Source organism: Sebastes fasciatus, chromosome 12 (genome assembly GCF_043250625.1).
Source record: "Sebastes fasciatus isolate fSebFas1 chromosome 12, fSebFas1.pri, whole genome shotgun sequence".
Classification (NCBI taxonomy): domain Eukaryota; kingdom Metazoa; phylum Chordata; class Actinopteri; order Perciformes; family Sebastidae; genus Sebastes; species Sebastes fasciatus.
In genome coordinates this window covers 30,557,910-30,579,768 of record NC_133806.1, presented here as the reverse complement: position 1 = coordinate 30,579,768, position 21,859 = coordinate 30,557,910, and the positions used below count along the sequence as shown (strand labels likewise).

The 21,859-nt window shown below is 44.2% G+C and overlaps 2 protein-coding genes across 4 annotated transcripts in view; both read left to right on the top strand.

The window, feature by feature from the left end:
• Positions 1-18,140, top strand: part of dop1a (DOP1 leucine zipper like protein A) — a 36,161-nt gene extending 18,021 nt beyond the window's left edge. For all 3 annotated transcript variants that reach the window (XM_074654700.1, XM_074654699.1, XM_074654698.1), the window contains 24 exons: positions 1,674-2,181; positions 2,386-2,669; positions 3,453-3,605; positions 3,719-3,819; positions 3,910-4,175; positions 4,315-6,430; positions 6,694-6,805; positions 7,024-7,206; positions 8,861-8,986; positions 9,311-9,445; positions 9,832-9,887; positions 10,035-10,139; positions 10,353-10,419; positions 10,576-10,720; positions 11,507-11,586; positions 12,758-12,867; positions 13,082-13,231; positions 14,074-14,135; positions 14,494-14,646; positions 15,666-15,802; positions 15,935-15,990; positions 16,081-16,245; positions 16,538-16,667; positions 17,525-18,140. In XM_074654700.1, coding sequence (XP_074510801.1) covers positions 1,674-2,181; positions 2,386-2,669; positions 3,453-3,605; positions 3,719-3,819; positions 3,910-4,175; positions 4,315-6,430; positions 6,694-6,805; positions 7,024-7,206; positions 8,861-8,986; positions 9,311-9,445; positions 9,832-9,887; positions 10,035-10,139; positions 10,353-10,419; positions 10,576-10,720; positions 11,507-11,586; positions 12,758-12,867; positions 13,082-13,231; positions 14,074-14,135; positions 14,494-14,646; positions 15,666-15,802; positions 15,935-15,990; positions 16,081-16,245; positions 16,538-16,667; positions 17,525-17,833 — 5,709 coding nt within the window. In that variant the 3' untranslated portion in view covers positions 17,834-18,140. The remainder of the gene's footprint in view (positions 1-1,673; positions 2,182-2,385; positions 2,670-3,452; positions 3,606-3,718; positions 3,820-3,909; positions 4,176-4,314; positions 6,431-6,693; positions 6,806-7,023; positions 7,207-8,860; positions 8,987-9,310; positions 9,446-9,831; positions 9,888-10,034; positions 10,140-10,352; positions 10,420-10,575; positions 10,721-11,506; positions 11,587-12,757; positions 12,868-13,081; positions 13,232-14,073; positions 14,136-14,493; positions 14,647-15,665; positions 15,803-15,934; positions 15,991-16,080; positions 16,246-16,537; positions 16,668-17,524) is intronic.
• A 2,142-nt stretch (positions 18,141-20,282) lies between these two features.
• snap91a (synaptosome associated protein 91a) overlaps positions 20,283-21,859 on the top strand; it is a 58,148-nt gene continuing 56,571 nt past the window's right edge. The window contains exon 1 of the mRNA XM_074654697.1: positions 20,283-21,168. Coding sequence (XP_074510798.1) covers positions 21,039-21,168 — 130 coding nt within the window. The 5' untranslated portion in view covers positions 20,283-21,038. The remainder of the gene's footprint in view (positions 21,169-21,859) is intronic.

Genomic DNA, 21,859 nt, shown 5'->3' with positions numbered 1-21,859 from the left:
AGGCTCCAGAATGTGCACGCTGCCTCAATCAAAATGCATCCCAGCATGCCCCCCGGCTCCCAAAGGCTGACTGTTACAGACAATTGTAAGAATGTGCGTCTCTCAGTCTGTCTGCAGCAGGATGCCAGCCTGGTGTACAGCTCAGTCTACACAAGTCCCTCAGGTCCAACCCAACAGCTGTGTATACAGCCTCACTATGTAATGACCAGTGTACAGAACATACAGCAGAGACCTCCACTATTAAAACTAATAGTTAGACATGCATTTACTGAATAGATTACACATTTTGACTAAATAAATTACCGATATGAGATATGGATTAAGTCTTCTATCACGGTATCACGGTATCCCCAAGAATAAACTACTGTAAGAAACAACCATCATCGTAGCAAAATGTTAAGTTTCTTCTCAAAACATTATTAGTTATGTTATTATTGTCATTTGAAAAAAAAGGGAACTTATTATTTTTGAAAAGGTACAGTTAATTTGCATATTGTACAATATGAAAATAGACAGAGCACATGAGGAAATCTGTGTCTGTCTCCTTCATAATGACTGACAAAGTGCCCCTACCCCCCTGATAGTGTGTGATATTTTAAATTATAACCCATGGCAAACATTTTAGCCATCTATTCTATTTTATATATTTCATCTGCATAGGCCGCAATTGGGTGTTTTTAACTGGGGTCCCCTAATACATTGTTCTTGTTAAAAAAAACGAATTAAAACAGAAACAAAAAAGGTTATGAAGTCATTAGGAACAAATTGGGTGACAAAGTCAAGAAAAAATGGAATGATAGAATAAAGTACCTGTGCGATGTGACAAAAAGTAGACCTCTGGGGTCTGTGGGGTCTGTTGGGACCCCGGTCGGTTGGATGAGGGTTAAGGAAACCAAACATTAAATCATGCAGAACAGGGAAAGATTAATCTAACATAACACTTATCTGAGCCGGAAGGCAAAGCTCTCGATCTACCGGTCGATCTTCGTTCCTACTCTCACCTCTGGTCATGATGGCTGGGTCATGACCAAAAGAACAAGATCGCGGGTACAAGCGGCCGAAATGGGTTTCCTCAGGAGGCAGGCTGGCGTCTCCCTTAGAGATAGGGTGAGAAGCTCAGTCATCCGTGAGGGACTCGGAGTAGAGCCGCTACTCCTTTGCATCAAAAGGAGCCAGTTGAGGTGGTTCGGGCATCTAGTGAGGATGCCTCCTGGGCGCCTCCCTTGGGAGGTGTTCCAGGCACGACCAGCTGGGAGGAGACCACGTGGAAGACCCAGGACTAGGTGGAGAGATCATATCTCCACACTGGCCTGGGAACGCCTCGGGATCCCCCAGTCAGAGCTGGTTAATGTTAATGTGTGAAAGGGAAGTTTGGGGTCCCCTGCTGGAGCTGTTGTCCCCGCGACCCGACCGCAGATAAGCGGTTGAAGATGAGTGAGATGATGAGTGAGTGAACACTTATCTCCAGACAGCTAGAAAAAAGATCACAACCATAAAATTATTTACAAAATAAAGAGAGTGTCATGGTCACAAATGCTCTGTGGGAATAAACAGAATCTGCACTGCAACTTGTCCTAGCTTGCTGTGTTTTCAGTGTACTGATCAACACACACCTTTTCTCTTCCTTTGTTTCCATCACTCTTCATCACGTATCCTTCTCTGTCCTCCTGCAGGCTTTACCTGGCAGTGGGGAGGTCTTTGACGACGGGGAAAACCCTCCCGGCAGTCGCTCCTCAGAAAGTGGCTTCACAGACTTCGTCCAGTACCAGGGAGATGGCCCGGAGGAGACAGAGCGAACCTCTCACCCCTACCCAGCGGTCAAAACAGGCCGTCGCTCCTCAGGCCCATCTCAGACCAAGCCTCTGGACAAACCGGTCATGCAGTGCTGCCTGGAACACTTCCAGCAGTTTCTCTCCAGACTCATCACCTTGTATATCACCCCTGGGCAGGGGGACAGAGCTGAGGGGGACCGAGGCGAGGCCATGCAGTCGGGGCCCCTGGTTTCAGAGGGCTCCCAGCACAGCGATCATATGGAGTCGTGCTCAGAATCCGGGTTGGTCCAGAGGGAGCGTGTTGCTGCCTTCACTGCTGCCTGCCAGCTCTTCCTGGAATGCTCCAGTTTCCCCGTCTACATCGCAGAGGGCAACCTCAAGTCCTCGCCCACACAGGAAGAGCAGTTTGGTAAGTGACAGGAAGCCCCTATTCTTTTTAGTCAGTACTTAAGGTATGCAAATGGGGGTGGAGGGGGGAATCGAGATTCTTATCTTCTAAGATTCTGCCTCGATTCACAAATTCCAGTGCTACGGAGAGTAACAGAGTGCTAAGATCTAGAGCTGTTTGATTTACTACATTTGAATACTTTCTATCCTCCCTGCTTCAATGCAGACAGCGAGCAGGTCCGTCTGCCAGTGTGGCTGCAGACCCTGATGGACGCCTGCTGCCTGGCCAGTGACTTCAGCCTGCAGGGCGTGGCCATCTCCCTGCTCATGGACCTCGTGGGACTTACCCAGTCGGTTGCTATGGTGACCGCCGAGAGCGCAGCATCCGGCGGCAGCTCCGAGTCCGCCCAGCCCATGAGCCCCAGCCAGGGTCGAGTAGCTGTCGTCATCAGGCCACCACTCACTCAGGGAATCCTAAAGTACATCGCTGACAAGACAAACTTCTTCAAGGTAGAGTTCTGTTTTTTTTTTTTTTTTTGAGTCTATTCATTCTCTTTAAACCTGGTATTTCTGCACAGTTGCAGATAAAGATTACTGTAGGCTACACTAATCAGTGTTTCCCCTACATTCATTCTGCAGCAGCGCTCATTAATATCCTCTGCTCTCGTGTGTCAGAGCACGGGGCTTAGCCTCTCCACACAGAGCGGAGCAGAGGAGAGACAGGTGAAGCGAAGATAACGTTGTCGGTACCGGTTACAAACAGACTCGGTAGTGAATACTATTATACTATTTGTAGAATCGACTCCAGTGGTGGCTGCGTAGGATTGTTTCTGACTTGTGTGATGCAACATTTCCAATAACTACAGTGCGTTGTAAAGTCACAAAGTCAAAATGTATTGAAAAAAGATAAATGTAATTATTTCCAAAATTCACAACATGTTTTTATTAAATGAAATCTTCTGCTTCAATCCATATTTGTTGCCGTTTAACCTTTCAAAAACAACATTTTCACTGTGGTCAAAAAACTGTTTGCTCTACCACTTGCTGCACACAACGGCAGGCATGCACTGGCGAGTTATATTCATTAAAGAAAGTTGATTTAATAAAAAAAGACTCGTTTAATCTGATTGATCACTTTATTCAAATGGAGGATTTTTTTTTTTTTGGATGATGACGTCCTAAAACATGACGACAGACATTCGAAGCTTCATTCGAAAACCTCAAATGTAAAAAAAATGACATTGGGTACAGCCCTAGTCTTGATCCTGTTTAATCTCTAATCTTTTTTCCCAGAGTGTGGCTCTGATCCTGTGGGAGCAGTTGAGTGAAGGAACACCTCAGCACCATCAACGCAGCGTAGAGCTCTTCTACCAGCTCCACAACCTGGTGCCTTCCTCCAGCATCTGTGAGGACGTCATCAGCCAGCAGCTCATGCACAGAGACAAGGTTAGTACAGTACACACTTAACATCCCAGGAAACACATACAAGAATAACTTCACGCACAAACACACACACAATCTGTCCATGAAGTCCATGCTGAAGCACCTTTTGCTTTCAGAGAATCCGGCTGGAGGCCCACGTGAAGTTCTCTGTACTGTGGCATCTGACGCGAGATTTGAACATCACCAAATCCTCTCCTTTTAATCGCACATTTGACAGGTATGTTGGCCACATAGACATTTATTTGAAGGGGTTTTCCATTAATATAGTTGTATTTTGTTTCACCTGTGATTTCCTTTTCCTTTTCAGATCTCTCTTCATCATGCTCGACAGTCTGAGTTATTGGGACCCGTGTACTAGCGCCGTTGGTCGGGCTTGGCTGAATCAGGTCCTTCAGAGACATGACATTGCTCGGGTTTTAGAGCCTCTCCTCCTCGTTCTGCTCCACCCCAAGACCCACCGAGTATCCATTCAGAGGGTGCAGGCCCAGCGCCACTGGGCCAGAGTCTTCCCTGAACCGCCTGAGCAGGACCCATCAGAACCCCTTTACGCCAGAGACTCTGGCTTCTCAGACAGTAAGCAATGGCCAGTAAAACAGCTTTTTTTAGTTTTACTGGCAGTTACTGCGTCATTTTATATCCAATTTGTTTCCACATTAACTGTTTGTGATAAACACGTCTTGAAGCATTTCTTTTCTCCTCTATCTTTCATTAGACTTCGGTCAGATCCAAGGGGAGAGGCTGGCACAAGAGGAGCTCCGAGGCCTGTTGATGGGTGACATGGAGCCCTTCTGTCTGACGGTCAACCCCTTGAGTGACAGCCTGTCCTTACTGAGCCTGAGCAGTGAGAACTTGCATCTAGCTGGTGAATATCAGCCTGCTGACCAACAGGGGGAGCTCCAGAGCTCTGAGTCCAGTGGGTCGCATTCATCCACGGTGGAAAATGGCAGCTTTGAGGAACCAGAGGCTGTCAATGGTTCAGACCAACAGCCTGGTTCCGCATATGACATCGAGGACTCTATAGAGGAGGCTGTGTCCTCTGTTGTAAAAGAGCTGATAGACAGGGTTTTGAGTTTAGTAGATGAGGGATCTTTTGAAGTCTCATCTCAGCATGAAAACTGGCCCCAGACAGACACAGACAGCACTTCCTCAGATACCTCCACTGGTCACCGTCTTGACTCTGGCCTTCCTCCAGGCTCCAACCACCAGACTCTGCCCGAGATGCTGGCTGGAGGCACGCTGGAGTTCCTCTCTGTGACACGGGCTGATATATCTGCAGAGGAGGAGCAAAGAGAGGGCATCACCCGTCACAGTTCATCGCCCTCCATCGTCACGTTGCCAGATAGCTCCGACCCCGTCACCCCGGACCACCACCTGCAGGTGGACGACTCTCAGGCCCGTAAACGCAGCCATAGCAGCACCCAGCTCAGCCTTAAAGGGAAGATCATGGAGAGGCTGTCGGACAAATCCCCAGGGGCCAAGCCCAAGATCAAGAAGGCCAAGAGGAAAGAGGAGGAGAGGCTGAGAAAATTGGCAAGTCAAGCTGAAAAACTGCGGCCACCCAGCATTTTCTTCGGGGACAGCCTGGATCTAGAGAACTGGTACAGCTGTGGGGAAGGTGAGGTGTCAGAGATCGAGAGTGACACCGGCTCACCCAGCGGCGGCTCCGGTGGGACTGTCGGTGGGGTCAGCGTCACAGGACGCAGGTCCTCCTCTGCCCCGCCTCGTTTTAACATCCATCCTCTCTACCAGCATGTTCTGCTCTACCTCCAGCTGTACGACTCCTCCCGGGCCCTCCACGCCCTGTCAGCCATCGCAGCCATGCTGAGATCCGCTCCCTCAGGGTTTGTAAGTGCCATCTCCACCACCAGCATCAACAACACCTACACTCCACAGCTGTCTTTGCTCCAAAACCTCCTAGCCCGTCACAGGGTCTCCGTCATGGGCAAAGACTTCTACTGCCCCATCCCCCAGGACTCCCACTCCCACTCATTCCGCAGCGCCATGTACCTGGAGATCATCATCTCACTCTGCCTCTACTTCCTGAGAAGCTATTACTCTGCCCACCTGGCATCAGGCCCTCAGGACTTGGCAGGGAACCGGGCCATGCAGCTGACCAGCGTGGAGGTCTTAACGCTCCTTTTCAGCGAGCTAGTCAAAGTCACAGGTGGCTCAGCTAAGGGCTTCGCTAGTTTCATCAGCGACGTCCTCTCCAAGTGCAAAGTTCAGAAAGTGGTTCTCCATTGCCTGCTCTCCTCCATTTTCAGCGCCCAGAAGTGGCACGAGCAGCGGGCGGCGGGGGTGAACGTGGCCACGGTGGAGGAAGGTCTGTCAGAGGACAGCGTCATCAACCTGTCAGAGGACCAGATAGACAGCTGCAGCGCCGTCCAGTCTCAGCTACTCAGGCTGCTGCAGAGCCTCGTCGTACTGGAGCACAGAGTCCTGGTGCCGGCCGACGAGGGAGGAGAAGGAGGACCTGTGGGAGGAGGCGCAGGAGGCGGAGGAACGGGAGGCGGTGCCGGGGCCGGGTTCGAGATCCTGGGCGGGGAAGTGGAACACGTCAACCCTCAGCAGCCGATGACATCGCTGCAGTACCTCCACGGGCAGCCTATCACGGCGCAGGGTATGTTCCTGTGCGCCGTGATCAGGGCGCTGCATCAGCACCATGCGTGTAAGATGCATCCCCAGTGGATAGGACTCATCACAGCCACCCTGCCGTACATGGGGAGGGTGCTGAGGAGGGTGGTGGCTTCGGTCACTCTGCAGCTGTGCAGGAACCTGGACAATCTTCTTCAGCAGTACCGCTATGAGACTGGAATAACTGACACCAGGTATTAACATCTCCATGGATCGTACTGATGAGCTATGCTATTATGATAAGCCATTCTACATCTAGGTATATCATACAATGCAATAAAATGTCACCAGATGGCACTCTTGACCACAAGATGCAATAGCTCTCTTATATCATCATCCATAATCCATCATCCATCTTTCTGATGTACCAGTTGTGATGAAAATGCTTGACAGTTTTGCTTAGAAATAATGTTAATTCAAAAACATGTGTTGATTAAAGTACATATTCTCCCTTTAGACCCCAGTGGATGGCTCTCTGCATCCCTCCTGACCTGATTCTGACAGTGCTGGAGGGGGTGACAGCCATCATCCATTACTGCCTGCTGGATCCCACTTCCCAGTACCACCAGGTGAGGGCGCCAACATGTCATTACAAATAGCTTTTTCATTTGTCAGTGAATGTTTACAATCTCTGCACACACTTGTGAATATAAAGCAAGTCTGAATGCAGTTCCATTCATCATGAGTATGATTTATATTAAGATATTCTTGACATTTTCTTATTTCTTTGCATAATGGTATGGTACCATCAGCGCTGACTGTCTTGTCGCATTATTCTGCCTCTCAGTTACAAGTGAGCGTTGACCAGAAGCACCTGGCTGAGGCTCGTTCAGGCATCCTATCCATACTCCACACCATCATGTCTTCAGTCACCCTGCTGTGGAGCGTCCTCCACCAGGCCGACAACTCCGACAAGCCAGCTGCTGCCTCCGCTGCCTCCACGTCCAACATCAACCTGGGCTCCACTAAGGTACAACAGACAACATCTATAATAACAATAAAACATTTTAATGCAGCTTCTTGGCCAGTTTAGCAAGGTGATACCTAGTCTTTGCCTTGTCATAAACGAACACAGGTCTTGAGTGTAGAAAAAAGGGCAACATTTGAGGATAATCTGAGATAATTTGTCTAAAATGATCCACCTCAAAGCGATGAAATGGCAAAAATGATGAATGTAGTATCACACTAATATATTTCACTATTTCACTTGTGTTGTCTTAAACACACAATAAGTACTTGTCTGCCATTTGGTGGTCTCTTAATCAAAACAATAACAAAAAAGCTTCTCCCGGTCAGGATTCCTTCAGTGTTCAATGTTCGTTTTTTTTTTTTACCGGGAGCCGAATTATCCGTAGAGGTCTCCTCCTCTCCAAAACAAATGAACCTGGTGATTGAAACATTAAAGCAGTTTCACGTTAAAAAACAGTGTTTCTCCCGTCGCTGTTTGTCAAACACAGGACGTCCTGGAGGGGCTGCGTGCCGAGCTGCCGCTAACTCAGCTTGTTTCTCTGATAACTTAAGATCCAGACGTCCGATGACTAAAATCCTTTATCCGGTTAAAATACATAGTTAAAAGACCAAGATCTAAAAAGTGTATCTTAAAAACATGGCTTAAAACTGGATAAAAAGTCAATTTATGCAGCTTCTGGCAGACAACCAATGCTGACACATGCACAAAGGGGACATGACACCTTTGACAGGCGACCAAATGAAAGTACACAACTCAATAAAATATATAACATAGATTTAGTCGTTTTTAGACACTTTAATGCAGAAAAGTTACATAATATACCTTTAAGCCTTGCCTGAGTAGAATAAATGCAGATAACTCACATATATTTCAGATAACCTGAAATGTCTCCCGCAGCACTTAACGGAGGTCAGGTATAAAACAGGAAACTGTGCGTGCAGCAAAGTGAAAGTCAGTCCCAGAGGTGCGATGTGGGCGGCCTGGCCTAAAATGTTCTACAGAGAAAGTATTATAACTCCGTACATAGTACTGTACTTGGATTACTGGTCTCAACGGTAAGAACTGAATCTCATTACTGGCACCAAAGGACGTTTTTTCCCAGTAATTACAACTCTCTATTTTACTGTAAGTAGTTATTAGCCTTGTCCAGATGATATTATTTTTCACCGGAGGTGGGTTGTTAATGTAATTTTCACTGAGATAATATGGTGATTTTTATCCTGTACAGAACATAATGTGGAATCATTACATGGCCTGTGTCCCTGCAGGAGGAATAATTAATGGCTTAAAAACCTGCTTACTTCTGCAACTAACTCTATTGCCAGTTTAGGCATTTCACATTGGTTGGACTGCACAAACTCAACAGCAGCTCAACTTCAATGCAGATAATGTTGTTTGGAAATATACAGTATGTTGTGTCAGTAAACAGGATAAATTTGGAATGTAGCGCGACACATATCTTAAAACGGTAATTTGAGGAAATACTGTGTTTGATTTCTTTCTTGTGTTCAGTTCAGTACACAATATACTGCAAGATACACTGAAAGATATTCACAGGATGTTACTAGTGAGATTGTAACTGAAATTGTTAGCAGAGTAAGTTATCGGTTGTTTAGGACTAACCTTAATATCCTCGCTTACGTCTGTTCTACAGAACCTCCGGCAGCAAATCCTGGAGCTGCTAGGTCCAATCTCCATGAACCACGGTGCTCACTTCATGGCGGCCATTGCCTACGTTTGGAATGAGAGGAAACAGGTGAAGACTCCAGTCAGAAATAAGGTGGGTGGTCTGAAAAACAGTGGGTTAAAAAAAAGTACGCCCATCCTTTAGGTTGCATTGCCTCCAGACCTGCTTTGAAAACCATTTACATCAGTCTTAATTTACTTTCTGGTCACTGTAGTAAGCAGCAGAGTGTATTTATTTCTGTTTACTCCTTAAAGTAAAAGGATTTTGAAGAGTGAATTTAACACCAAGCTATTTTTTGTTATTTCTGTTATTAACTCTTTCACTACTAGCATTGCTCTCAATAGAGATGCCCAGACTCCAGCATGTCTCTGTTTGAGTCAGTCTTTTAAATCATCATATTTACATCATGTCTTTCAGGTGATTCCTTTAGCCAGCGAGGAACAGCTGCTGCTGGTTGAGCTGGTTCGTTCAGTGAGCGCCATGCGCACTGAGACGGTCATGCAGACGGTCAAAGAGGTCCTGAAGCAGCCGCCTGCCATCGCAAAGGACAAGGTTGGTGTTTTAGGATTTTGTTGCTGAACTCCATCAACTTAAATGGTTTCAAACCCATTTTCTTATCCCTCAGTATAAAGCTATTAGACAGTGCAGGGCTGTAAGAGTTTCTGAGTACAATACCATCACAAATTTAAGTAGTTTAATTTAATTGAGTTTTTGATTTTTAATTGAAATGAGAAAATGTATTAAAAATATTTGTATTTATTAAAAAAAACAGGGGAAAGGTGACAATGATGCTTATTACCTGAAATATATGTTATGCATTTTTGTCATGCTTTTATGCAATAAATGCATCCTCATTTTTGGGGGGGGGCGGTTGGGTTTTCACAAGGATTTTGACTCTTGTCTTTTAATTAATATTATTTCTTCGCTGTTCCCCACAGAAGCATCTCTCTTTGGAGGTCTGCATGCTGCAGTTCTTCTACGCCTATGTCCAGAGGTGAGTCCATTGTTTCCCAACATAAGTATATATCTATTTCTATTTAATGTAAAGGATGCCTTTATTGCTTTTTTATAAAGGCCCCATTTGTGCATAGCCTTCTAACCTCTAAAACCGTTTTACTTTGTATTCATGTTTGTGTCCCAGGATCCCTGTGTCCAGTTTAGTTGACAGCTGGCCGTCTCTGCTGGCACTGCTGAAGGACTCTGTACCGTTGGGCCTTCCTGCTCCTGGACAGTTTCTTATCCTGGGGTTGGTTTCTCTTCCTTCTCTTCTTTTAATTGTGGTACAGGTGTCCCTATTTACTCACAACATCTGGAAATTACTCATACAATTACCAGTTTTGTTGATGTTAATGGGCTGCTCACATCTGAATGAACCAGTCTGTAGAGACAACACCTCCACTTCCACATTATAATCTTAAATCATTCAACATTGCTCTCCCTTTCTCTTTGTTTTCTCTAGAGTTCTGAATGAGTTCATTCTGAAGAATCCCAATCTGGAGAGCAAGAAGGACCAACGGGAGCTGCAGGTAATTACTGGAGCCACCTTGACTACTATTCAACTCTCAATTGTTCCCATCATGCTTTGTAATTACATCATATTTCTTCCCTTTTACTTCAATAACATCACAGTATAACAGCATCACTGTATTTTTTATAATTTTTTTTTTACATCATCTGTAAAGGATGTGACCCATAAGGTGGTGGAGGCCATCGGGACGATTGCCGGCTCCTCTCTGGAGCAAACCACGTGGCTGAGGAGAAACCTGGAGGTGAAGGCATCTCCTCAGATAGTGGTGGATGGAGCCAACCGGGAAGCTGATGTAGAAGGTGTGCTGCTGCTGCTGCTGCTGCTGCTTATAACCACAATGACCATATCTTTATCATTGGATATTGCTACAGTATATAACAGCTAGTTTCACACTAAACTAAACTAATGTTTTAGGCACTACGTCTAATGTGAATGTGAGAAAATAGGTTTAATTTATGTCTTGTTCTTTAACCATTTTCACATTGTATCAACGTGTCACATTAACAGTTTTCTGGGTGTAATTACATAAAGCACAACCATGAAATTCAAGTTGAAATGTACCTCATATCACCTTGGTCAGCTGTGGACGTTGACAGAAGCCCATGTGAGCCCTTTAAAAGTGTAGCTCAAATGCATTTTACATCCGTTCCACAGGAAGCTCCGATCAACAGGTTGAGATAGTTTGACTGTTGTTGAGTTGCCAGCGAGTCTCTCTCCTGACGTACGATTAGTTAAATCAAGACTGAATCCATATCAGTTGATTGTGAAGTAGTAGTTGGTTGAACAGGCAGCTTGTATACTGTTCTTTTTGTGTTCAGGGCAATCTGTATTTTGGCAAGGGAAAGATCGTTTCTGTGTTTATACCAGAGATGTATTTTAATGTCAGGGATTAATGTAATCCAGCTAAATCAAGTGTAAAACATAATCTGAATGTGAGATGGGTCAAAACGGAGCACTTGGATGCTTCTGTTCACTACAAAAAGCACGTGTCATGACGGATAGTCTGCATGCTTCAGCACGGCAGTATTAACATATTTTTTTCCGCTATGTAGCTGCTGCTAATGTTTGGTCTGTGTGTTTTATAGATTTAATGCTCACAGTGATGGAGGCCTCCAGCTTCACTCCATCAGTGTACAGCGTTCACGCCCTCACGCTGTTGGCCGAGGTAAAACACTCAACGTCTCTGTGATTCAGCAAAACCCCTCCTGCACAACTGTTCTCTCAGGCCATCAGTCAGTGGCCCTGCCAGTTATTTCCATTGTTCATCTTGATGATGTCTAAAACTGCTCTCGCTCCCATTTACCAGCAATGTTTAAGCCTGTTGCTCTCAGGCACGGCCCTACAGTCCACTAACACGCTCCACCTGAGCTCCTAGGGGCTGATTTACGACCACCTTCCCACCTCTACTTCAATTATTATTAGTGGACCAGTGAATCAATCCGGACTTATAGTGGGGCTGTGAATGAGCTGAGCTGGACAATTGAAATCACTGGCCAACTTCCTCCGTATTGGCTGTTTTAGCTCAATGTGGAACTAATTATGCAGATTCTGCCTGTGCTTCACTGCTGTTTGCAGCTTATAGATTAATGACTTTATTCAAAGCAATATATCAACTAAAATGCTGCAGTGCAGTTTGTCATACTGTTGGTTGGTGCAGTAATATACTGCATCTACTGTGGATACTTTTCCAGCCAAGGAATCAAAGCTCAATATTTTGGGATGAAGGCCTACTTCCTACTGTTGTGGTGCCTTCAAATGAAACTCGTGAGCTCGTGTTTACAACACGGGAAGTCGTGTACACAATATGCTTGGCGTTCAAGTGGTTAAGTCGTGAGAACACCGCTGCTAAGCAACGGCGATATTAATGTTACTGTCGGACGTCTAGAAGCCACAGAGGCTAACAATTTAGCAAGCTAGCAAGTACGTAGGTAACATATGCAGGAAATGCAAAGACATAATGACATAGGAAAAAGATGAGGCCGATGGGAATATCAACATTTTCCTCAGACATATTATAGAATTACCAAGAATAACGATATACGACTAAAATTACAATATATTAACTTATATATAATGCAACATGAACTTCCATGGCCTCTGCCATTTCTGACAACGTCAACAAACACGTCACAACTAGTGAACTCGGAGCTTTCAGAAACTTTCCACTTACGAGGTCGTGAATATGACAAGACGTGGGCGTTCATATGAACTGTTCTCGTGAACACGGTAAACACGACCCCATTTGAAGGCACCAGTATTTTGGAAGAACGTCCCTCTGAAAGCATACTGTACTGTATGTAAGACTGACATGAGTGAATGCTGAATTTATTTGCCAGGTGCTGGCTCATCTGTTGGACATGGTGTTCTACAGTGACGAGAAGGAGAGGGTGATCCCACTGCTGGTTAATATCATGCACTACGTAGTGCCTTACCTCCGCAACCACAGGTGGGGATGAGCTTCTTACTTCTTTGTATTTTGATGTCAACAAGATTCACCTCTGAATTTCAGGCAAAAAGTTTAGAAGTCAACATCTTAAATTCACATCTTAAGTGTGGAATGGCTTTAGCCTAAAAACTCTAAACTATTCACTTTTCTTCATTATAAATGAATGAGGTATGAAGATGCAACACATGACATATCAATGTTATCCTCCTGGCAGTGCTCACAACGCCCCCAGCTACCGGGCCTGCATCCAACTGTTGAGCAGCCTAAGTGGGTACCAGTACACCCGCCGTGCCTGGAAGAAGGAGGCCTTCGACCTCTTCATGGACCACACCTTCTTCCAGATGGACTCCTCCTGCGTCACCCAGTGAGTAGGAGAGGAAATCTGACAGTGTGTGGGTGACCACTGTTACAGCTGCTGTTAAACATGTAGCTTAAATCATTGCAATGAGAGAGAGAGAGAGAGAGAAAAAACATTAACTCAAGATGTACAAGATGCTCTTAAGATCCTAACACTTGAAATGGAAGTAGAAATATCATCTTAAAGGAGTCGTATACCCCAAAATGAAATGTGATATAATTTGGTTGAAACTCCAGTGATGTTGCTGGGAAACACACAGAGATATAGTTCCCGTGGCTTTTTTTTGGGCCATATTTGTGGAACTTATAATATCATATATATACAAAATATTATGTCCATTAGATTTCTTCCAACAGTTTGAGTATCAGAGTGTTTAGTAAAGCAAAAAGTACAGTATTTACCTTCATTTATCAACTCTATTTTTCTTAGGTGACTAATGGTTTAATGTCATACAGTATATCACCACATAGATTATGTACATAGAAATACATTTTCACCTACAAAACCCAACCACAAAGTGCTATCAAAAGAAAAGCTTGGATATTGACCAATTTGTTCAAAATGTATAATTACATATGTGCACAGGGGAGGGAGCATGACCGTGTGTTTCCTGTCAGTTTGTTAGGGACATACAGTACTGTACTGTATGTTAATAGAGGACTGTCTTAGCTGTCTGCCCTTTGTTGAAAATACAAAATAAAAAACTTGTTTCCCCTAATATATTCTATCAACATAACTTTGGAATGGTACACGTTATTACCGGATGTAAGGGGGGGGTTGTGTTTGTTAATTTGGTCTGAATGTTTCTGGAATATAAATAACATCACATCATTTCCCTCATTTTTCAGCTGGAGAGCCATCATTGACCACCTGATGACGCATGACAAGACCACATTCAGAGACCTCATGAGTAAGCTTTACGATTCTTTAGTCGACTTTAATTTATAAATAAGTGTAGATGTTCCCGCTGGGTGTGACTACAGACCATTTAGCAGATCATCTTTTTCTGTCTGACATTTGCAGGGCACTGAGTGTTTTGCCCTTTTCATGACTCATCTCAGGCAGAATTAATTAAGTGTCTTGATCAAAACACACACTTACATTTCCACCCCTATAAAAGTCTGTAGTCCCACTCAGCTGCAGAAATGATGCTGACGTGTTTTATTTATATACTTACAGCCCCAAATCACAAATTTGGGCTGTAAACTCCTGTTTAGTTAAAGACTGGCAGAGAGACTGATGATGACTGTGTGTGTGTTTCCCTTCAGCCCGGGTGGCCGTAGCCCAGAGCAGCTCTCTGAGTCTGTTCACCAACAGAGACGCTGAGCTGGAGCAGAGAGCCATGCTGCTCAAACGCCTGGCCTTCACCATCTACAGCAGTGAAGTGGACCAGTACCAGAAATACCTGCCAGACATACAAGGTAAACAATACACACACACAGAATACTGTACATGTACTAGTGTTGTATACAGATGCTGTATGCAGCAGCGGGTAACGCTCTCACTTTTAAAGACCATTTCCCTTCAACAAACAGCATGAAAACTAGAAAAGTGCACTCTGTAGAGTCTCCCTCTCCCCTTCCAAACAAAGAAGAGTTAAATCTCACTAAATTGTCCCTCCCAGCTCCCTTACAGTCAAGATGGCGGTGAAGATAACAAAAACGGGGATTTATTCATCTTGTATCTTGCCTAACATAACATATCGAGTATGGAATTAATCCGCAAGCTCCGATTTAAAATGAGACTAAACTTTTTGATGGATGTCAGTTTTTGAGCCACAACAAAGTCCAGAATGTGGCCTGCAACAGACTAGGTATGGCTTGTTTTTGGCCTCGCTGAATGCCTTTTGTTACTGAAGCAGTTGTTGATCACTTGCGACCTCTATCGGCCGGTTAAGAGTGATAAGTCAGCAGTCAAAGACGATATAAAACAGTCAATAAATAGTTTTTTCAAAAATTGTGAGTCACCACATTCAGTCTTAAATGAACACATTAGGATAAGGGGTCCAATAGTATGCTAGATTAGCCGTGGAGAGACAGATACACACATGCACACACATGACCGGATGCATGATCTTCCCTCAGGCTTACACCTGAAGCTTAAAGCTTAAAGTGTTACAGGAAAATTACGGTATATTTCAACCTGGCGTGTTTCCCATAAATGTGTCCATTGTGAGTCCATGCACTCGCCACTACCATTGTAGAAATTCAGGGAAACAAGGACTTGTGGAAAACAATGTGTAAAACTACGCAGGCCTCCTACAGCCTTCCAAATAAACTTGATTTTTACATGAACTCTTGTTTCTGCAAAGTAAACAGATAGTAGCCCTCTGAAATGGCCATCAACTGCAGAGGGGTCTACATCTGGTTTTATTAACCGACATGTTTTACCACTGAGCAGATACTTTAAAGTTTGTATGTGTGTGTGTGTGTTTGTTCAGAGCGTCTGGTGGAGAGCCTGCGTCTGCCTCAGGTGCCCATCCTTCATGCTCAGGTGTTCCTGTTCTTCAGAGTGCTGCTGCTGCGCATGTCACCTCAACACCTCACCTCACTGTGGCCCACCATGATCACTGAACTGGTGAGAACTAGACCTCTCTGACTGCAGACTGTTTCTCTCTCTTCCGCTCACTTACTGTCTATCTGTCTTTATGTGTTTTTGCTTGCTACTCACACACACTCATTCACACGTTGTACATGTGTTTCCCTGCAGGTTCAGGTGTTCCTGCTGATGGAACAGGAGCTAACAGCAGATGAAGACATATCAAGGTACATTAACTGTTGATAATGATATTAAACATCATGAATGGCTTCTCCCTGTGTTCCCTTGATGATTTATCCTCTACTGTCCATCTCCAGGACGTCGGGGCCGTCCGTGGCCGGGCTGGAGACCACCTATTCTGGCGGGAACGGCTTCTCCACCTCCTACAACAGCCAGCGCTGGCTCAACCTCTACCTGTCTGCCTGCAAGCTCCTGGACCTGGCTTTGGCCCTGCCTCCTGAGAGCCTGCCTCAGTTCCAGATGTCAGTACAGACAAGCCTGGGTCATAATATGCTCTGTGATTGGGTTAGGGAATCAGTTGCAGAGATAATCAGTTAAAAGTGCACGTCTCTCACTGTTTGGAATGGATGAATACAGCAGGGATCCTTTGCAAGGACTATTTTAAATGGAGGAATTGCCCAGTCTTAGTATGTGGATAGAATATGAATGGACTTGTGAATAAGATATTCTGATATCGCTCCTTTTTAAAGCTCTGGTGACTTGTTAAATAGATGAAAATTGTGTTATTTCTGAGCGAGTCCTGCCTCATTACAGGTACCGCTGGGCATTCATCCCAGAGGCTTCAGACGATTCAGGATTGGAAGTGAGACGCCAGGGGACTCACCAGAGAGAGTTTAAACCGTACGTGGTCCGACTGGCCAAGCTGCTGAGGAAACGAGCCAAGGTATGTCACGCTCCCTCTGTCTACACAGGGTTATTAAATGATGGAGACAAATTACTTTGAGAGTATGTGCAGGGAGACGCTCATTAAAGGCCCCTTTTTTTGCAAGTTGTAACTCATTTCATTCAGGCTGCGTTGTCCCTCCGCCTGCAGGATGCGGCACATGGATTTTTCCTGGGGCTGTCAAAGTTAACGCGACAATAACGTGTTAACGCAAAAGCATTTTAACGCCACTAATTTCTTTAATGCATTAGCGTAATCAATCTTTCGGAGGTTGTAGCGGGCTCAGTTTTAAGGCTAGGGTGAAGATACTGACTTCATAGGAAACTAGAAAAACCTAATGAATCCATTGGTGTCATACTAGCTTGTCATGAAGGAGGTTAAATAACGCTCCAAATTTGCGCTAAATTTTGGCAATTTGTCATTTTCAAAGGAGTCCCTTGACCTCTGACCTCAAGATATGTGAATGAAAATGGGTTCTATGGGTACCAACGAGTCTCCCCTTTACATACATACCACTTTATGATAATCACATGCAGTTTGGGGCAAGTCATAGTCAAGTCAGCACACTGACACACTGACAGCTGTTGTTGCCTGTTGGGCTGCAGTTTGCCATGCTATGATTTGAGCATATTGTTTATGCTAAATGCAGTACCTGTGAGGGTTTCATTTGTCATTGTTTTCTGTTGTTAATTGATTTCCAATAATAAATATATACATACGTTTGCATAAAGCAGCATATTTGCCCACTCCCATGTTGATAAGAGTATTTAATATTTGACAAATCTCCTTTTAAGGTACATTTTGAACAGATAAAAAATACTTGAGATATTTTTCTTATCTATTTCCCCCTCCTGTAGAAAAACCCAGAGGAGGACTGCTCCACCCGGACCCTGTCCTGGGAGCCCGGTCACCTGATGCTGACCCTCTACGTGATCCGCAGCATGGAGCAGCTGCTGCCCTTCTTCAACCTGCTCAGCCAGGTGTTCAACAGCAAGGCCAGCAGCCGAACGGGTCCCGCCTTCAGCCACAACCCCGCAGACGCCTCCCACCCCGGACACAAGGAGGGCCACAAACTGGAGAGCCAGAAAGTGTTCTGGAGTCGAGCTCGACAGAACATCGAGGAGATGGTGGAAAAGGACTTTCTAGAGGGCCTCATCAAGACGTGAGAACACAGCGAGGGGGAGGGAGGAGGACTAACACACAACTGATCAACACTAGTGAAAAACCTCAACTTGTACATTAAAGAACAAAGGGGAATACAAGTGGGGGACAAATAGTTTGTACATTTTTTTGTATTTATAATGATTATTTTACTTTTCAAAAGCTATTGTATTTCATTTTAATTATTTGTATATATGGAGCAGCTTTGATGACTGACTTTTAACATTTCATGCGAGTCCTTTTGGACAAAGTGAAGATGCTGTGCCATTCCATATCGATGTGACTTAATAAAGATTTCTAATGGGAGGATTACACGCGCTCTGTCACTGTCATCATGACGTTTAAAAATGCATTTACACTATGTCCCTGAGCTAATTTTTTCTTCCACTTCTATGCTTTGCGCAATGAAATGAAGCAAAATAGCGATTCAGTCCGATTATCAGACCGGGATCTCATTGGTTCATATTGATGGAACTTCTTCTTGTGTTGGGGTTTAAAGGTATTGTGTGTGTGTGTGCACATAAATAAATACATAACTGGTAAGTAACACGTTCAATAGGCCTTTTTCACAGCGGACATTTTGACTTGTCATAGTAGGAAAAGCTCAAATGTTACTATGGCTCTGTTCTATTCAGGTGTCCCAGCAAGTCATGACAGTGAGCCTGCATGCACAATACCAGGAGCCTGAAACTGGAGCAGCTAAATAGAATTCATCCATCATTGTTCTTCCTACAGTGACATGTTGTGTCCTCTGTGATAAAGACCTATTGAGTCTCAGGTGTTGGTGCTATCCACGGTACTGATCTGCTTTGCATCAGATTTATTTTGCACAAGGTGGTATGGAGGAATCTCTCAGTGGCAGTGGTGGTAAGTACGTTGTTCTTACTGTAAGTACAATTGTGTTTGTTTACTTGAGTATATCTATTTCACACAAGAGGGAGGGAAATCTTCTACTGTTACAGTTATATTTTTCAGATCACTATTTTACATAAAAAGAACATCTGATGAGCTTACAAAATACAATACATAGTTAAAGATTAAACCAGTGGTTCCCAGCCTTTTTTGTTTGTTACCCTTTTCAAAAAGAGTAATAGTAGTAGTAGAAGTTGTAAGCAGATGGTGTCAAGTATCCAGTGTTTCACAAAAAGGCAAAGATTAAAGAAAAGTTAAAAATGAATACAAATTTGTGTAGCAGAACTTTTTTTTTTTTTTTTTCTTCTTTCCAACCCATTAATGATCTCACAACCCCTCAGATTTATTTCTTGACAGTTTGGAGGAATCACTGGACTATGTTAGAAAACTATATAAAGTAGACCATGTCATTCTAGCATGTCGGTAAGGAGGTTAAAATAACACTCCAAAATTAGGCTAAATGTTGACCTCTGACCTCAAGATATGTGGATGAAAATGGGTTCTCTGGGTACCCACGAGTCTCCCCTTTAGTTTACATAACAGAAGTGCCTACTTTGCTTTTCTATGGTGTTCCTCAAGGTCTCGGTGTCTTAATGTGGTATTTGGGAAAGATTTTTGATCATTAATTCTCAAGTGTTAAAAAAAATTGTTAAATTTAGCACCAAATCTGTGTAACAAATAGTATCAACCCAAAAATTGCTGCAACAACTTATGAGTTGAATGAATAATGAATTAATTAATGTTTTTTTCTGATTTATGAATAGAACTTGACACCCAGTGCTGAGCTGCATCTCAAATTAATCTTCAGCTTTCAGATGATGTCCACCACGTCTATGTGACATCTACTGTTGACCTGCTGTCTCCCCCTAAAGACCCCCTGTACTGGACCCCCCTAAAAAAGACTAAACTGGCTATATTGTGGGTCTCAGAGGGTTAATGAAGGTTAGAATGTTCAGTTTTTGTTGAAACTTTCTGAGAGGTGTTGATTCAACTTCAAGATCATTTTTTTGGAGTGTATATAAATAATATGTAATATCACTCACAGGGGCAATTTTTCTGCATAATTGTATGTTTGACACTGAGGTACATTTTGCTGATAATTCTTTCAATTTATTTTTTACAATGATCTGAGAACATCCACTACTAGCAAACCAGTGAGTGACAGGCTTGTGTCTAACCATTAAGACTACTACAGAGTATATACTGTACATATCTTCAGCACCATGGACAGCGACAGAGGCAGCTCCATGCTGACTGGCTGCAGCTTTACTGTACATGATTGTTTTGTGCATACATGATGAAAGCAAACCGTGTGAACTGAGGCAGCACGCTTCATACAGTATGACCTTGGTAGCAGCAGCATGCCATGAATCAAGCTCGGCTGTAGAGTAGCTTTATTAACCCCTTCATTGGTCCTCTCCCCATCCACAACCTCCATCTAGCTCTCGTCTCCTCCCAACTCTCGCGATGACAGAGGCGGCAGCAGGGTTGGGTAATACTGCGTCACCTGACCCAGAGAAGGGGGGGAGGGGGGAAACATTTAAATAAATTAATAATGAAATAAGCAAGAGGATGTACATCCACTAGGAGCACCACCATCACTGACACCGTCACCATCAGCATCCAACGAGCCGGGCTGAAGCTTGCATCGCCGGGGCTCGCAGGCTGACGGTGGGCCGCAGCACAGAGGATCAGCTCTGGAGGAGGAGAGGAAGAGGGGAAACCGCTGGAGCACTGGATGCTGGAGGATGATGAGGATGATGATGATGATGATGCTATCCAGGACCTGATGTTCCCCTGCACGCCCCGCTGATACACAGGGACTGTCGGACTGGTGGTGGTGAGGATTATCCGGGAGGCTGGGAGACAGGGAGGGGGAGGCAGAGACAAGCTTCATCCGGACACAGAGAGGACCGACTCACAACGAGGAACAGTAAGAACAGAGAAGAAAAGAGCCAAATTAAAACCTGAAGTGGGAGTTTGCAGTTGGATATTTTTTGTTTATTCAGCTCTATTTTTAAAGGATACTGGTCTACAGGGAAGAAAGTCAGTTCCAGAAACGCCTGCAGATCCATCACTGACTGGAGTTGCATAACAAGACTGGCTGATTCCCAATCATTTGTCTGTAGGAAGTGTCCCACCATCTCTGTTCTGTGCTGTGTTTCTGTGCTGCTTTCGAGGGCGGCTGGGATTACTGAGGCCCGCTCGTTGGTTCCGGTGTGTGTGTGTGTGTGTGGGGTGGGGGGGTAGGACCATAGTGGACGCCTGCTAGTCTTGGTCTGACTCCTTGGAGAGAAGATGTCGGGTCAGACGCTGACGGACCGCATCGCCGCGGCGCAGTACAGCCTGACGGGATCGGAGGTGGCCCGGGTGGTCTGTAAAGCCACCACACATGAACAGACGGCTCCGAAGAAGAAACACCTGGAATGTGAGTCATCTATCTATACATCTATACATCTATACATCTATACATCTATCTATCTATCTATCTATCTATCTTTCTATACATCTATCTATCTATCTATCTATCTATCTATCTTTCTATACATCTATCTATCTATCTATCTATCTATCTATCTATCTATGTATCTATACATATATACATCTATACATCTATCTATCTATCTATCTATCTATCTTTCTATACATCTATCTATCTATCTATCTATCTATCTATGTATCTATACATATATACATCTATACATCTATCTATCTATCTATCTATCTATGTATCTATCTAGCTATTTATACATATATACATATATACATCTATCTATCTATCTATCTATCTATACATCTCTACATCTCTACATGTGTCCTTTCGACCCTCCATCCATCCTCCTCGTGTACAACTAGGCCACACACCAAACCCATGATGGTTGCCTCCCCCCCATCCCTTCCTCCAGTGTGTGTGTTACAGTTTTTCTCATTGGTTTTGGCACAATTGATTTTTTTTTTCAAAAAAATAAGATCAAATCTCAAAACAAGTAGTTAGTTGCTCACAACAGATTAGGATTTTCTCATTCATGAAGCAAATTGCACATGTTTTGGCACATGTGCAAAAGAGCCAGAACTATTGTCTACAATTTGCACAATGACCAATGCACATGTCTTACTGA